This window comes from Phacochoerus africanus, chromosome 9 (assembly GCF_016906955.1).
Source record: "Phacochoerus africanus isolate WHEZ1 chromosome 9, ROS_Pafr_v1, whole genome shotgun sequence".
In the NCBI taxonomy this organism is placed as follows: Eukaryota; Metazoa; Chordata; class Mammalia; order Artiodactyla; family Suidae; genus Phacochoerus; species Phacochoerus africanus.
This window is the reverse complement of record NC_062552.1, coordinates 90,622,311-90,640,567: the sequence shown is the minus strand read 5'-3', so window position 1 is coordinate 90,640,567 and position 18,257 is coordinate 90,622,311. Positions and strand designations below refer to the sequence as shown.

Here is an 18,257-nt window from a genome sequence, read left to right as displayed (position 1 = left end):
AGCCTAACTACATAAGAAAATGTCAGCAGAAACAGGTCAACTGATTCAGGGAGTAGAGGTTTGGGTATTTTTCTGACAGAAAGTAGTGGGTTTTTTTTTTTAAAACGGTTCTGTAACATTTAATAACTCACATCCGGACATCCGCCAAGCCCAGGGCACTATGATTAGGGGCCAATCACAGTGACTCTGAGCCCTCCAGAGGTTTACAGTCTATGGGGAGAAATCAAACAAGCTGCAGATCACTGCAAAATGGGGTGGGTTCTGGAGAAACACACACTACGCGACTCATGGGAGAAAAGCAGTGCATTTCACAGGTGGGCAAAAATGGGAAGATTTCCCAGAGAGGTGGCAGTTTTTGATAGGCATTCTGCTCCCAACTCTCCAGCCCCAGTGGTTCTTCACATAACCCTCAGAACACAGCCCTTGTCCTAGCCTATCTTTACCTACCTACTTACTTACTCCCTACCGCTTATCTAATACTTCCTCTGTGCCAGGCACGGTTCTCAGTGTTCTCCAAATTACAGTTCATTTGCTCCTCACAACAACCCTAAGTAGTAGCTATTATTATATTTAATATTATATATATTATTGTTATTATTATTATTATCCTCATTTGCCAGATGAGGAAATCAAGGCACAAAATGTTAAATAATTTTCCCAAGGTAATAAAGCCCCAAAGTGGCACAATTAGAATCTGAACCCAAGTTTCCTTGCTTTCATGTCTGTCCCTTCACCCAAGATTCACGGAGATAAGGCGGCTTAAAGAGGAAAATAAGGGAAGTTCCTGTCGACACAGTGGGTTAAGGATCTGGCGTTGCTGCAGCTGTGGCATGGGTTTGATTCCTGGCCCAGGAACTTCCACAAGCCATGGGGGGGGGGGGGGCGGGGAAGGAAATAAGGGCACCATAGAAGAATCAATGGGAAAAGAAGAAAAAACACTATGTTCAAACCCTGGCTATATGCCTCTTAAGCTATGTGACCTCAGATCACCTCTGCTTCCCTGGGCCTCCACTTGAGGTACAGCATGAGGAGCAACCTCTACAGGCTCTACGGTTTCTCTGGCACTACAGGTTCTGGGTTCTACCAGGCAAAAGCTGGGGAGAGAGAAAAACTAAGGAAGAGATTCTAGGAATATGAAATGGTTCCAAAAATATAAAAATGGAAGCAGCGAATAAGTTCAAGGGATAGAGTAACTACTGCAAGAGACAGTTTTAGGAAGACATTAGCGAGGCTATATCTAGATGATCAGAGTGAGAACAGACCTGGGTTCAAATCTATTTTGTTACTTCCTAGCTATGTGGCCTGAGGTAAATGCAACTTCTCTAACACTTTTAAATCGACAGAGTGTCCTAATCTTGTAAAGTGAAGAGCTATAATTTAGAAGACTCCTCTCAAATTCTTGAATACTGTCACCCACAACAACATACACAGCATCATTTCATTTCCAGTTAAAATCAGACAGATGGACAGACGTAACAGTATGTGTTTCAGTCAGAATAATTATAGTTGGCCCTTTAACAAGACGGGTCTGAACCGCACATACACGTGGATTCCTCCCGCCCCAATACTACTATATATACTACTGTATTTATAATCCATGGCTGGTTGAATCCGCAGATAGGTTACTATGGATATGGAGGGCCGACTAAGGGACTTGAGCATCTGCAGATTTTGGCACCCATGGGGGTCCTGGAACCAATTCCCCTGCAGATACTGAGAGATGAGTGTACTTAAGATGGTTGTGGTTCTCATTCATGAATCTCACCTGTTTTAACATTTCCCATTTTTTCAGGATTAAGCTGATTTATAAACTCCTGACAGTCCTTTGAGGTAGATATGAATACATGTCAATAAACACTAAAATTACAAGTTTCACAATTCAGTGATGAGAATGTGAATAATGTGAGATTCAAATTGAATTCTACCTGCAAAGCTGAAACAGTCTTGGAAGAGATACTACACTAACCTATAATAATATCCACTGCTCCGTCTATCCAAACAGTTCTTACTCCTTCTTACTTGTCTCCTTTCCTAAGCCTGTGCAAAGGTGAGACACATGACAGCTTGAGCCAGAAAGAGAGTCACAATGCCACTAAAAGTGAACATCACTGCTCTGTGAAACCACCTCCTGTGTATACACAGGGTTCAGGGCATAGTCCAGATCTTCAACTTCCACGCGCACATGCACACACACACACCTAAAAGCCATGGTGAAGCAACACCACCCAACTCAAAACTGGAAAGAGCAGGAGTAATGTCTTTGCACAGAAATCTATATGGAATTGCTAAAATGACTCTTTACTTGGCTAGGACAAAGTGGAGACAACAAGAGGGGCAGAAATAGCAAGTGATTTGGGAGTATGGCTGTGTGTGTGTGCACGTGTGCTGAGCAGCATAAGCATGCATATTTCCTTCTGCTGCTTCAGCAGCATTTGTTAGGAGGTAGATGGGTCGATGAGTGAGCTACTGTCTGCTCTATTTACGTGGAACTAAAACAATGCCATGCATTACAGAAGGCAGAATGTCAGAAAAGGCCATGAAACAGATACCCAGGAGATGAAGCCAATCATTACCCCAATATTTTCCCTTCAGACATGAACTCACAATCTAAAGGAGAAACTATGAATCATCCTAAGTAAAATGTGCCATAAATCTGGAATTTGTTTGGTATGATTACAGGCTTCTTTTTCCAAAGAAAAACTGAGGGTTAAAAGAGGAGAGGAGAACTGAGGGTTTCCTGGCTCAGTCTTTATTAAACTTTGAGTAAACTGGAAGAGTTACTACTGATTGTGAACAAACTGCCTCACTCTACCGTCTGGAAATCCACCACATGAGGCTGGTGGAGACACTCTCTCTCACATTCAGGCTCAAGTGGTCCACAGGATTATATTTTAATCCCTACAACTTTTCAGATAAAGCATCTAGGAAAAACAAACAAACAAACAAACACCCAATTTAAAAAAAAACACACACACACAAAGGTAATATGGACCATTAATAAATCTGAAATCACATCTACACACATAGTTATCTCTTACTACCATAAATTAGCTCTAGAGACATGATATTTTCAGAAACAATTAGTCTTATGCCTGCCTTTGTACAGACGAAATGCAAGGAATCAATGATGTCTACATCTTTAGGGCAAAAACATGGGGATGGGAAACCGTATCTGATTTGACATAGCAACTACAACTTCACTTCTTTTTACATGAAAACAAAAGAGGAGTTGTAAGGTTTTCAGCTAGTTCCATGGTGTTTTTCTTTCCCACTAAATTTCCTGGTAACAAAGAAAGAAAATAATAATCACAAGTCCTTTTAAAAGGGGAAGTTCTGAAAATTTTCCTGAGCTGCTTCTGAGGGAAATACCCCCAGAGAACTGACACAGGGGAGGAGAGAAATGAACGGTTAAAGAAACAGAGGCTAAACTTTAGTTCCACTTTTCAAAACTGACTTCTGAATTTATCCCACAACCAGGTTCAGTTGATTTAAAACATAAATTTGAAGTAAATTATGGGGTAGGAAATCTGACCCTAACTGAGTGAATTGTAAGGAGCCCTGAGGTATGCTGACAATTAGCCACAGAATCAGAAAATACCAGGTTTGCATCTCACCTCCATTGCAGACAGGCTAGTTACCCTGAAAAACACACGATCCTGAAGCCTGTGTGTCTTGTGCGCAAAATGAGACTACCACTAGCCTTCTGGATTGCTAAAAAAAAAAAAAAAAAATCAGAGATGGCTGTACACAAAGCACCTGGCATAAATCAAGCATTTAAAACTGGTACTTAGTATGATTGTTAGCTACTAAAATGCTCCTGTTCAGGTGACTCAAGGAAAACATCCCTAATACTCTACCAAGAACTTCTGCAGCAGGGCCCAACACAGCTTCTGAGCTATACACTGCCCTTAGACACTGCAGAACTGAAAAAAATAAAGGCAAGGGGAAGAATGCCAAATAAACAAAGCACAAGCAGGAGCACCTACATGAGAACCAAAAATTTAACTGCTGATGGTCCTCTTAAAAGTATCTAATCCAAACCTTTTTTAAGCACACAGGTCAGGAGGTGTGTGCTCCTGAGGTCAGAGGCTTTTTTGAGGCTCCTTATCACTGTATGAGGCACCCGTACCCATGGAAACGAAATATTGCTGCAAATAAACAAAGCTGCTAAAGCATGACCCAAGAATTACTTCATTTCCTATTAGGCTAAAAGTGGCATACATCCCATCCTGGCCTTCTCTTTTGAGGATGGAACAAATGGGACTTTGTTTCACTAACTATCCAAAAACGAACCTTGAAAGCGCTTGCTGGGCCAGCCAAGCCCAGTCCCATCTGATCATCTTCTACAAGAAAGGCTCCATCAGTAATCATGGTGGAAAATATAAAAATAATGCCTTTTACTACCTCAGTTTGGCATCAAAGTATTTAAGAATTTGGTCTTTTTCCTCCCATTGAAGTGATTATGTAGGGTTAAAGAAAATTTTCAGTCTTCAGACTCACACTCTAATAGGAGATAGAGTTATGTGCAAAAGTATTCATCTATTGCTATAGTTTTCAGTGGTCTAAAGGTAGATGTGAAAATCTAGTATATGTACAAAGTGTATATAGGAGCATTTAAGTAGAGAGAGAAAAAGAGCCGACAGAGGAATCATGTACATTTGGGGGAGGGGAGGGACTAATTAATGTTAAGGAAAAATCTGACCTGTAATAATCCAGCTTATTACTCTAAGGCAGTGTATCTCAGCCTTTTATTCACTGTCAACCCCCAAGGAGCCTTTTCAAAGGTTTTTCTCTATCTGCCACCCCGACCCATAAAATTTTAACACCACAGATATACCACACATACCCGTGCTTTATATATAAAGTATAAGACTTTTTAACCCTTTCCCCAAGAACCAATTCTGACCCCTTGGGAGGATACTGGCCCTACTGTAATGCATGTGCTCATTTCTAGGGCTGTGCCTATAGATCCCAAGTGATGAGGTATACCACAATTTCCATATAGGCATTACAAAAGGACAGTAGACAGCAGATACACTTCCCTTCTTAGTATGTTTTACCAGGATAGCCACTATATATACTGACTAGCACTGGAACAGTAATCTAAGTCTTTTAAAACATCAAACCATGTCTGTCTAGAGATAGCCTTTATAGTAAGAGTATTTTAGAATAGGGAGATGGTTAGAAAATACCCATTAAAAAATAACTGATCACAAAAAACAAACCAAAAGAAATAAAAAAAATAACTGATCCCTTTGGCAGAGAGAGAGGGCACCAGAATTCTCTGATCAGTCCAGTTAAAAACCAAGAACTTCTTTTCAAACATGTTAGTCGATTTGACAATCTCTAGACATCTGCTGCTTGCTAGAAACCACAGGACTTCTTGCTGAGACTTGAGCTGTAAGCACTGATTTTTAATTAGGCCCCAAAGGACTTCTGATGATGCAAAATATATTTTTTTCTTTTTTTATTTTGATAACAGATCTACTTTATATAGTACCTTGTCTCCGATGAGTGAAACGGAAAAGAAAAATACAAAAGAGGAGTCAAATTTGGGGTCAACAAATGTTTAGTTTTTGCGTCAAATAAGAACTCTTGCTGTGAATTCTACAATGCTGAAGAAGAAAAAGATTTTGTTTTATGAAAAATTCTGCACTAAAGCCTTTCACAAAAATTGTAGACAGCATCTACCAAAAAATCTTGTCTCATTTTCCATTCTACAATTACTACGTGCTTGGTCTAAACACACATTTATTTAAGGAAAATGAGCACAGTAAGAGAGAACCTCATATCCCCCCAAGAATTATCTTCTAAGGATACTCAGATATACTTATGCTACTTGCCAGTTCTATAGCCTTTTAAAGAAAACCTCTCAGCCTCAATTCTAGAGAAAAAGCGCTATTTAATTAAAATGAGATCTGGGGTTAGATTTGTTCTATATGAAGAGAAGAAAATAGAGACATTTTATTTTCATTTATTACAAAGGCAACACCTTTTCTCTTTAGAGAGATATTTTCACATCAGGCTGTATTTCACAGCAAATTATATTCTTAAACCAACCAATTCATAGATATTTTAAATATTTTATTATAAAACTTGTTTGTCTTTGTCTAGTGTTAATTACACAAAGATACAGCTTTATTTTCAAAAGAGAAGACACTGTTTTCAAAGTCTTCACTATGCTTTTATTAAAAATTACTATGTGTGTTAATAACATGCTCACTGTAAAGCAGTCAAACAATTCAAAGGCTCATAAAGGAGTTCCTGTCATGGCTCAGTGGTTAATGAACCCAACTTGTATCCATGAGGACGTGGGTTCGATCCCTGGCCTCATTCGGTGGGTTAAGGAGCTGAAGTTGCCGTGAGCTGTGGTATAGGTTACAGATGTGGCTCAGATCCCACGTTGCTGTGGCGTAGGCCGGAGGCTACAGCTGTGATTTGACTCCTAACCTGGGAATCTTCATATGCCATGGGTGTGGCCCTAAAAGACAGAAAGACAAAAAAAAAAAAAAAACAAAAAAACACACACACAAAAAACAAAGGCTCATAAAGCCTCCAAGTAACTGTGCCCTAAGATGTTACTACACTTAATATAATTTCATTTTTAAAAGGGGGAGACTTATTATGTCTACAGGCTTTCTATGGTGGGAAGGCAAGAAGTAATTACTTTAAAAAGCCTTTACAGAGTTCCCATCATGGCACAGCAGAAACGAATCCGACTAGGAACCATGAGTTTTCAGGTTCAATCCATGGCCTCGCTTAGCAGGTTAAGGATCCAGTGTTGCCGTGAGCTGTGGTGTAGGCTGCAGACTCGGCTTGGATCTGGCGTGGCTATGGCTGTGGCAGTGGCCGGCAGCAACAGCTTGGATTGGACCCCTAGCCTGGGAACCTCCATATGCTGAAGGTGCAGCTCTAAAAAGACAAAAGACAACGACACCAACAACGACAACAATAACAAAGCCTTTACAATTTCTTTATAACTAAATATACATACATAACTCATTGTAAGCTTCTCATCAGAAAACAAGCAAAAGGGTGAGAAAATATGAAAAAAGGGGGAAAATGGACTATAATCTCTATATCTAAAGCCAAGGAGGGATTTTTGAGGTGATTACTAAGAAATGTGTCATCTAAAAAAAAAGTCTCATCTCCCCACCAACGCAAATAATGAAAGGATACAGACTGTCTTTAGGATGTCAATCAATCATCTAGTTTTAGTAAAAACTAAAACGTTACAGAACACTGACAGTAAAACACAAGGAGAACTCAAAAATCAAAGCCAACAAGCTAGATAAAACATGACATTAAAAACAAGATCAAGACACAAGGCCCTTTTTCTTCCCATAGTGAGCAAAACAATCAGGAACTGCGGCGCCAGCCTCACACAGCAACAGAAAGGATACAGGGGCATCTCTCCCAGCAGCAGTTGCTGCCAAGAGACCGTGCACACTTACCCAGTAACTGGGATGCCCAAAACAAGTACAGACTTTCTGTGAGGAATCTGGACTAATCTGACACAGCCCTCAGCAAACAGGAAACCAAAGCCTATCAACACTGCTAACTGATGCACAGGAATCATCAGACGTAGCTCTGTAAAGAGAATAGACTCCTGCCCCCAAGCTGAAAATTCAATTCAAGAAGCCAGAGAATCCTTTTGCAGTTTTCAAAAGAAAGGGGGGTGTGTGCGGCTTCTGAGAACCAGAATGAGTTTCAACATGGCGGAAACACAGTCCCATCAAGCAGTAGGAATTCACAGAAAAAGCCTTCTCAGAATACATCAGTTAACAAAATAGTCACAAATATAATGTGTTAGAAGTTGAAAAGTGCAATGGAGAAAAATAAAGCAGGGAAGGGGAACAGCAAGTGTGAAGAGGAGGCAGTTGTATATTTTTATAAAGTGGATAGATCAGGGAAGGCCTCACTGAGAAGGTGATCTGAGTAAAGACCTCAAGCAAAGTAAGGAACAAGTCAAAGAAATTCCCCAGATTTTTAAGGCAGTTTAATTCTACACAAATATATTAACTCCATGATATAAACAAGAAATTCAAAACTACCTTAACCCCCCCCAAATCTCCCCATTTCTACTCACCACCACCTCCCACAACTACTGAATCAATCCAAACAGCAATTGAAAAGACAAGTGAACAGAAAAGTCTCGCAAATGATGACTAGATCAGTAATGGCCCTTCAGAAATCTCCTTTGTTTCAAAAGAACAACAGAGCTCAACTCCACCAAGAAGAGAGGCTCACTAGTATCCCTGCATACATATCAAAGGCTTACGTGTTGCCTTACTCTTCATTTGGCTTGCTTGTTTGTACAAGAGGGTCTTTTCAAGGACTTTAATCCTTGTCACCTCTGTTGTGATGTGGGACCTCATGCAACAGTGTGACCGAAATCAGGGGGCTAGCAGAATATTCAAGCCACTCAGGGGCAAAGGGGACAGGCTGTGAGAATATGGCAAATACGCAAGATCATAATTTGAGGGGAGAAGAGCTGATTAATGGAAAATTAGGAGAAGTCAGCTTCTATGACTCATCCCCCAAACCCCAATCAAATGGGTCAGGGATGATTACTGAGGATTCCGAACAAATTACAGGGGAACAGCAGAATACAATATTCATTCTCGTTGGCTGGGGTCAGCAGGATTAGGGTACTCAGAATTGATAAGTACAAAAGGACACCCAGAGATGGGTGGGGCTGGAAAGGGGGGGTTACTGACATATATTAAAGAGGTCAGACCAAAAGCAAGGCAAGAGAACTGGGGTTCAGAACAGTAGGCTGGGGACAGTATACAAGGATCTGGTACAAACCTAGAGTTCCTGTCTGTCAAACAAGTGCAATGGATTTGTGGATCCCAGGAGAGTGACTACCTACAGCCCACTTTCATTTAAGTACCTTGCCACTGAAGGTCTAAGAGGTGCCAGGCGCATCCTCTCCACCAAGAGGCTGGACTCTCCTGGTACTTGTGCCAGAGGATGAAGTGAGGGTACAGGGCTATATCCTTGTAATAGCTGTCCCTCCTCTTACATTCTCCTCATATCCACTTATATGCTCCCTCGCACTCTCTAGATATATGCTACACAGACACACACTTTAAACTCTTGAAGCATTTTTAATTCAGAAAAAGATAAGTTTATCAAAATTACCTCTCTTCCTTTCTAATAAAGAGCACAGTCAGGGACTGACTGACCCTGTCTAATTGAGTAGCTGTTTCTCACCATCCCCCATACACAGTAAATGTCTACAGTGGTAGTGCTGGGTGGCACCTGCTAGAAAGCGGACCTCAAGCTCCAGATCAGCCTTTCTGACATGATATACATTACAGGAAACAAGACTGGAGCTTTCAGTTTCAGAGAAGGATACTTAATACTCTTAAAAATCAGTACCTACCCAGAACTCCTTGCTAAATTTCCTATCCCCAAAAGTGAAAAATATACAAAAGACTTATTTAACAAGAATCTTAAAATCCCATATTTTCAACCCACTTTTGTCAAGTAGGAGGATAAATACAACTTTCAAATATCATAATCTCAGTTCCTGAATGTGATATAATTTCCAGGATTTAGAGGTATCAGACATGAAGTTATTTACGTAAAACGGCACAGCAACAAAAACTGGCAATCTAATCCAATACCAGCAAGACCAGATATCTAAAGTGCTTCATAAACTAATCTCTTTTCACACGTACTGCAACAAAGTAGAATCAGTATTATATAGAAACACTCATAACAGGAAATAGTTCAATAAGAACTAAAATCAGTTTATTCTCTAAGGGCAAATGGTTCAACTGTTAACACAGTTGACAGTTAAGGGTTCCCTCTTTTGTATTCTGATCAAAATTGGTCAATTATTAACTTTGAAGCAAGGTTCATTTCCAAACACGAATCAATACACCTCCAGATGCCTGGGATAGGTCAAGAGATGGTCGTCAGTTTTATCAGTTGTTTCTGGTGGAAGTAGCAATGACTTGATAACTTTGTAAAGATTTTTTAATAAGTAAGCATTTTCCTTTTAATTCTGTTAAACTTGTAAGTGCAACAGTTATTAAGTACTCATTTCACCAGGAAATCTTTTACAGAAGATTTTTGAAGTCTTTCCCTCACAGATACTGAGGAATGCTTTACCAACTGTGTTTCACCTTTGCTTTTATCACTATGGTATTCAGAATCAAATCTGCAGTCATATCATAGTAACCACATGAGAACCTTTATCTTCCAAAAGTGTTTTAGTTTTTTCCTCAACATTCCAATAAATTAATATTTTTGCTGATCCTAATTACTGCCTTCAATTTATGACACCATTTTATTTCAATTATTTCTAGTTAGGCTCAGATTTGGGGGGAACAAGCAAGAAATAAGCAAAATACTTTATTTTAAAATGTATTTTTAAAAAGATCTAACAATAGTTCGGTTCTATCACTCTGATTCATTCTTCCTATCACTCTATACTAATGAATACAGAATAAAAGTAAAGTTGAAGCAATGATTTCACTCAAATACTTACCGGGAGCAATGGTCTCCAGAGTATCAGAACTGACCTTCCGAGTACTTGTACAGTGATGGAGGGTGGAACCCGAAAATACCAAGTAAAAAACTACATCCTCCTCAACTTTGTCTTCTTCAGCGAGCAGTACAGTAACAACACAATCGCCCTAGGAAAGGGGGAGAATAAAGCCAGTTTACGTTAATTAGTAAGGTTCCTTTGTGGGGGGGGTCTCTCTTTTCGGAACATCAAATTTAAGGGAAAATCATCTAAACTGTGCCCATTCTAGTACGTTTACACAAATATAAACACTGACTGAGCATTTATGTTCCAGAAAGTATCTGAGGCACTGAGAACACAAAACAACCTGAAAAGATGTCCTCTTTAAGGTTACATTTCAGTGGGGGTGGCTAGACAACTCAGTAACCATCGAGATAACAGTATGTTTACTTGAAAAAGTTTTTAGAAGAATGTAAAAGAGCTCCCTAAGAAAGCTCTGTAAAAATTCCAGGAAAATCCAAAAATAAGGCAGAGAGGATGGAGGAAGTATATTAAATAGTTACATCCTTATTATACTGAGAGTGCCCCTTAACCTCTGTGTTCCAGCTGCAGCAATAGTTCTTTAACTTCTACATCCCACAAATCACTGCCAAGTCCACACATCCTCTGACAAACGTGGAGAGCCTCCAACAGAGCTGGCCTGGAAGGGGTAGGCTGCAAAGAGTATAAGCTTGGGTTCCAGACAAATCTGGGTTTATCTCCATCTACAAAGACTTTACTTAAATCCTCTAAATCTGTTTCCTTGACTGTATAAATGGAGATAATACTTTCTCCTCCTACAGCTAATATGTGAGAACGCTTGAAACATACTCACCTCTCAGTCTATGATAATATCTTTTTATTTATTTATTTATTTTGTCTTTTCTAGGGCCACACCCATGGCATATGGAGGTTCCCAGGCTAAGGGTCCAATCAGAGCTGCAGCTGCCAGCCTACACCACAGCCACAGCAACTTGGGATCCAAGCCGCATCTGCTATCTACATCACGGCTCATGGCAACGCCGGATCCTTAACCCACTGAGCAAGGCCAGGGATCGAGCCCACAACCTTATGGTTCCTAGTCGGATTCATTAATCACTGAGCCATAACAGGAACTCCTATGATAATATTCTTAATCTATCAGGATGGGAGGGTCACTTTTCCAACAATTTGTGTTTCCTGACCATCTGGAATCATTACTTTTCTTTATCCACTGCTCCATTAAGCCCATGGAATCGACATTAATTTTGTGCCACTAACTCTGCCCATGACTTTGCAACTATTTAGAAGTTAAGGCATCTCTGTCCTTCATCTGCACATTTTTTTAGCAATTTTTATACATTAATTTTTAAAAATTGAAGCCAGTGGATAAATTAAATTTATTGTATAAAATACGGCCCTAATTACCATTCTCCCAATCATAAACATTATTAGTTCATGCTGTAACCATAAACAAAAGATTTTAAAGCACTGAGGTTAAGCATTGTGTAAATCTTAATGCACTATGGAAAATCCAATTTTGAGAAAGCCAGGCCATTTTAACATTAAATAGGGGAGAGAATTCTCATTACTTACAGCATTTTTTTTTTCCCTTCTACTTCAGCAATAATAAAGCCTATTAGAGAACCATGCCACCCTTTGGCCACAACTTAATGGCCAGCAGCATAATGGAGCAGCAGGTAGTGTTTCACTAAATAATGAAAACAAAAAATCATCAAGCCAAAGTTGGGATTAGGTCTAGTAATAGAAATGCTGTAACAGGTAGATTCTGAAAACCATCTTCAAAATATTTCCCATAGCCCTGAGTGTCTCTCTCTTACTTTATTCCCAGGGCCCTGTGCAGTGCCTTGTAGATGGGAGGGATTCCAATCTGTTTTAAGAAGTCAGAATCAACCACAAATAAGCTGTAACTTAGTAGGACTGCTGAAATGGAAAGCTCCCAAGCACCCTAACGCAAGGAACAGCACAGTTGGTGAAACAGAATTATCATGGACTTCAGGCACTACTTAGAATTATACTTTAGGGCTTGTGTATATAATTTCCTATCTTGGAAACATTTTTGAAAATCTTAGGCTGGTAAAATGTTTGAATATTCTTTGGCATGATAAACCACAACCAGTCGAAATGTCTGTAGCACATATGAGGAGAATCAATTTCTCAAGATATTGACTATAACCTTAAAAAAAGGTATAAAGTTTTAAAGTTTCATCTTTTAAAGCACAGGTTGGCAAACTATGAGCCACAGGCCAAATCCAGCCCCTCTGCTTGTTTATGACTCAAGCTGAGAAAGGTATTTACATTAAGTGGCTGAAAAGAATCAAAAGAAAAATTATCTGTTAATATGTGAAAATTTTATGACTTTAAATTTCAGCATCTATAAATAAAGTTTTATTGGAATACGGTCACACCCTTTTGTTTACACAGTGTCCACGGATACTTGTGCAATACAATTGGCCACAGATGAATTGAGTGATTGGAAATAAGACTATAGGACTTGCAAGCCTGAACTAGTTACAATGTAGACTTCTACAGAAGAAAAAAAGTTTTCACTTATATATCTAACCTGGAATTCTAAGAAAATATCCTTCTTTTCAAGATCAACAATTTCCTGAGGAGACCCAAAATCTTGCCAGGAGTCTCTGTGCCCAAAAGACCAGTGAGACCTGGGGGTCAGAAGAGATGGCTAATAATCCTTTTAATAAAGCTTTCAGTATCAACCTTTTTTTTTCACTCCTAAGGCAAAACCAAATTTAAATTGCGGAGTTCCCGTCGTGGCGCAGTGGTTAACGAATCCGACTAGGAACCATGAGATTGCGGGTTCGATCCCTGCCCTTGCTCAGTGGGTTAACGATCCGGTGTTGCCGTGAGCTGTGGTGTAGGTTGCAGATGTGGCTCGGATCCTGTGTTGCTGTGGCTCTGGTGTAGGCCAGCCGCTACAGCTCTGATTAGACCCCTAGCCTGGGAACCTCCATATGCTGCAGGAGCGGCCCAAGAAATAGCAAAAAGACCAAAAAAAAAATAAAATAAAATAAAAATAAATAAATAAATTGCTTTCATAGCTTTGTTTAATATATATATATATTTTTAATGTTAAGCCAACTACCCAAAATATTAAATAGAAGGGAACACAAACGCCTCCCTCACTTCAAACTCACTTGAAATTTAGGTTTCAAAAACACTTGGAATTAAAGTACCTGCTTTCCTTGAAGGAGAATTCTCCACACTCTGATAGAGCCGCTGGGAGCAAACAATAAACATTACTCTGCATTTCAGCCACGTGACTCCTATCTTACTGCAGTAGTACCAGGCATTTAGAATTACTTGAGACGGCCTTAAAAAGTTATTTGAGCAGAGTGGTGATTAAAAAATAAAAAACAGATCTACACAAGCAATTTCTGCTGAGGTGGTTGCTTTGATCACATCCTCCCTGAGGAATACCCAGCAAATGCTGCTGCTTCACAGGGGAAGAACAAGCCCCAAGGAATAATAAACAATAAAATTAATCTGGCTGCCCAGTTAACAAGTCTGAAGTGTTTTTTACTACAACAGATGAACTTTATTTAACAAAGGCAATTTTCAAGACACTCTTTTTTTTTTTTTTTTTTTTTTTACTTCTTGCGTTTTAGGGCCATACCCACGGCATATGGAGGTCCCCAGGCTAGGGGTCTAATCAGAGCTACAGCTGCCGGCCTACACCACAGCAATGCAAGATCCAAGCCTCATCTGTGACCTACACCACAGCTCATGGCAATACCAGATCTTTAACCCACTAATCAAGGCCAGGGATCAAACCCGCACCCTCATGGATACTGGTCAGGTTCATTACCACTGAGCCATGACCAGAAATTCTTGATTGAAATTTTAGTTTGATCCAACCCAAGGAACAGAATGCATCTACATCTCCATTTTGCTAGTAATCTGAACTCAAGAAACAGAGTGCTACCCTTACAAAGAAAATTCCATGTTTCTCTATTAATGAGAAATGGATCATTGAACCTGACAGTTTTTCTAGGGTCCTAATTAGTTTTGCGAGACACAAGAAATGGAAAAGACAATTTATATTAGACCTCATTTTGTAAGTACAGGTGATTCTCAAAATATAAAGGTCCTGTAATCTAAATTCCACCAATCATTACATGGTTGTAAATGGTAGCTAGAATCTCAGCTCCCCATCTTCAACTATTTATACAGTAAATAACCTGTACTGATAATACTATAGTCACCTTTATGTAGTTATTAATAAGTAAAAAAATTTCTACCTAGATTTCTAACTTGGAATTTCAAGAATAGATCTTCCTTTTCTAGATCAAGGATTCTCTCTCTACATTAGATGTAACATATTGCTAGAGACTCTCCATGGCCCAAGACATTAGTTATGTTTTGGGCCTTCCTTTAACTGGGGACCATACCTTGATTAGGGAAAAAATGACATGGAAAAGAGAAAAGCATTTGAGGGATGGGAAAGAGTGACTCACAGTGTAGGAACAAACAAAAGGCCTTGGAAACAGGGAAGATGTTAGATGGAGATTAGGGGAATGAGACACTTAAGGAGTTTTGTGGGAGGAATGTTAAAAGAAGGGATAGCACTGATCTCTGAGTCCGTCATCAGGTTTGTGAAGGTGGGCCCAGTCAGCAGCAAGATAATAAATGTTCATAACTGCAGTGGTATGCTGGAGCTGGTCAGCAGAGCCTTGTGAGAATGCATCGTATTTTCAGGAATTCCCAAGCTAGCTGTTATTATTAAAAGTAAATGGTAAGAGCTTACAAATAAATTAAAAAGAGATGTAATAAGTACTCAAGACTCATCATGTTTTAATTAGTTTGCCACGTCACACTATTATCTGAGGTTTACATCTACTGCATGTTATGGTGGTGCCCTACTGCACATCTTTTCCTAACCCACATCTTTTGCCAACTCTGTGTTCAGTGATGTGGCATTGATTTCTTTCTTTTTTTTTTTTTTTTGTCTTTTTTAGGGCCACACCTGTGGCATATGGCAGTTCCCAGGTTAGGGATCTAATCAGAGCTGTAGCCACCGGCCTACACCAGAGCTACAGCAACGTGGGATCCGAGCCACGTCTGCGATCTACACCACAGCTCACGGGAATGCCAGATCCTTAACCCACTGAGCAAGGCCAGGGATCGAACCTGCAACCTCATGGTTCCTAGTTGGATTTGTTAACCACTGAGCCACGATGGGAACTCCGACACTGATTTCTTAAAATCAGCTATTATGGGAGTATTTATACCACTGAAATTGGCAAATCACAGTTCTGTTTCTTTTTAACCATCACAGCATTGAGAACAGGTCAGCAGAAAGGGAGAGGGGAAAGTAAGAGAATTTCCTTAGGAAGGGCCAATCAAGAGAGGTCACTGCTTACAAGGAGCGAGAGTGGAGGGCTTGCTGTAAGAGAAAACCCTAGGCAATTACAAAGCATCGCAGATTACAGACAGCAACACTCCCATAGTTCTGCTCCAAGAGTTCAACAGTATCGCCACCTTAAGTCAATTTGTTTTCTAACTTTCAAACTTGCCTTTAAAAGGATAGCACAATGGTTAAAAGGATGGTCTCTGCCTGAGTTGTGCACAGTATGGCATGCCACTTTTCCAGCTGTTTAACCTGGGGTATACCAAATTCTCTGCCATAAGAGCAACAGTCACACTTAACCTTACAAGGTTGTTAATTAAATGACTGATAAAAGTAAAGCATGTATAGCAGTGTATGACACATAATAAATGTTCAATAAATAAGAGCTATAATAGATATAATATATAGCATGATGACTATAGTTAACTAGTGAATAATACTATATTGTGCATTTGAAAGTTGCTAAGAATACATTTGATATGTTCCGATGACGTGGAATAAAGAGCTCCTTTCATTAAGAAAAAACTTACTGTTCTCATCAGAAGAAGAATATTTGTAACTATATGTGGTCATGGATGTTAACTAAACTCATGGTAATCATCCTGCAATATGTGTATATATCAAATCATTGTTGTACACCTCAAACTAACACAATGTTATATGTTAATTATATCTCAATAAATAAATGATAGCCCTTATTATTTACCAAAATGTTAAGTCCCATGAGAACATGTTTTATTCACTGAGATACTCTCTTTAGAAACAGTAAGTAGCAGCTGCTCAAAAACAGACATTTGAAAAGGAAGAAAAGGAAACACCAAAACTCTAATAGTAGTTATTCCTAAGAGGTAGTTAGTTGAGGCCAATTTTAACTAACTTCGTGCTTTTGGTTTTCTTAAAAATAAAGATGGATTATTGTAAAAAAAAAAATTATTTTTAAAAATTATCTGCTCAATTGTAAATTACAAGGGGTAAGATAACTTGGCAGACACTATCTAAATCAAGTGATTAAACAAAAAAGTTAACATCACAAATAATGAAACTATCATCACCGGTCTCTTGATCCTACCAGGACACAGCATCACTTAGTGTTCCTAATGAAAGTGCATAACTTCAAGCTAAGTCAGAAGAAAACATCAAACAAACACAAATTGAGAGGATTTCTATTAAAAAAACCAGCCAGTACTCTTCAAAAAATGTCACTAATGAAAAAAATAAACAAAGACTGAAGTATTACCCCAGATTAAAGGAGACTGAAAAGACTTTCCAACTAAATGCAATACATGATCCTGGACTGGATCCTGAACCATAAAAATGAACTGCTATTTATGAAGGACATTAATGGGACAAGTGTCAAGATTTGCGAGGTTTACATATTTAACACTGTACCAATGTTAAATTTTTCCTGGTTTTTGGTAATTTTGCCATGGTTATGTAAGAGGATATCCTTGTTCTTAAGGAATACAGAGTGAAGTATCTGGAGTAAAGGAGCATGTCTACAAATTACTCTCAAATGATTCGTGGTGGGGGGGTGGGAATGAGAGATAATGATTAAACAAATGAGGTAGAATGTTAATAGTCTGTGAATCTAGGTTTAGGGCACATCGGATTTCTTTGTACTTTTCTTAAAACTTTCCTGTAAATTTAACTTAAAAATTTTTTCAAATTACATGAAAATAAGTTTCCAGTGGAATCTAAAAAAAAAAAAAACTAACAAAATAGAAATAAGACTCAGACATAGAAAACAAACGTATGGTTACCAAATGTGGGGTGGGGAACAATTCAAAGTCTAGGATTAAAATATACACACTACTATGCAAACACTGGATAATCAACAAGGACCTACTGTATAGCACAGGGAACTATACTAGATATCTTGTAATAAATAACCTATAATGGAAGAGAATGTTAAAAAGGTATATGTTTGTATAACCAAATCACTTTGCTGTACGTCTGAAATTAACACAACCATACTTCACTAAAAATTTTTTAAAATTAAAAAATAAGTTTCCAAAAAACAATTTCTCAAATAATTTATATGAACAGATACTCAAAGTTAAAAGGTGAAAAAAAAATTAAGATTTTTATCTCTTCTAGTATAGCTGATTACAATGTTCTGTCAATTTCTGCTCTACAGCAATGTGACCCAGTCATATGTATGTCATTCATATATATATACACACACACATTCTTTTTCTCACATTATCCTCCATCATGTTACATCACAAGTGACTAGATACAGTTCCCTGTGCTATACAGCAGAAAAAAGGTAAAAAATAAGTTACATTTCTGAGGCTGCTTTTTACATCTTGCAGATACAAATATTTAGAAGCATATTCTTACAGGGTCCAGGAATTATGAAATTAT

General features: G+C 38.7%; 1 protein-coding gene across 9 annotated transcripts in view; it reads right to left on the bottom strand.

Moving 5' to 3' along the window:
* The window catches only part of AKAP13 (A-kinase anchoring protein 13), a 326,734-nt gene that overhangs the window by 192,965 nt on the left and 115,512 nt on the right, over positions 1–18,257 (bottom strand). For all 9 annotated transcript variants that reach the window (XM_047797871.1, XM_047797877.1, XM_047797876.1 and 6 more), the window contains one exon: positions 10,505–10,652. In XM_047797871.1, the coding sequence (XP_047653827.1) occupies positions 10,505–10,652 (148 nt within the window). The remainder of the gene's footprint in view (positions 1–10,504; positions 10,653–18,257) is intronic.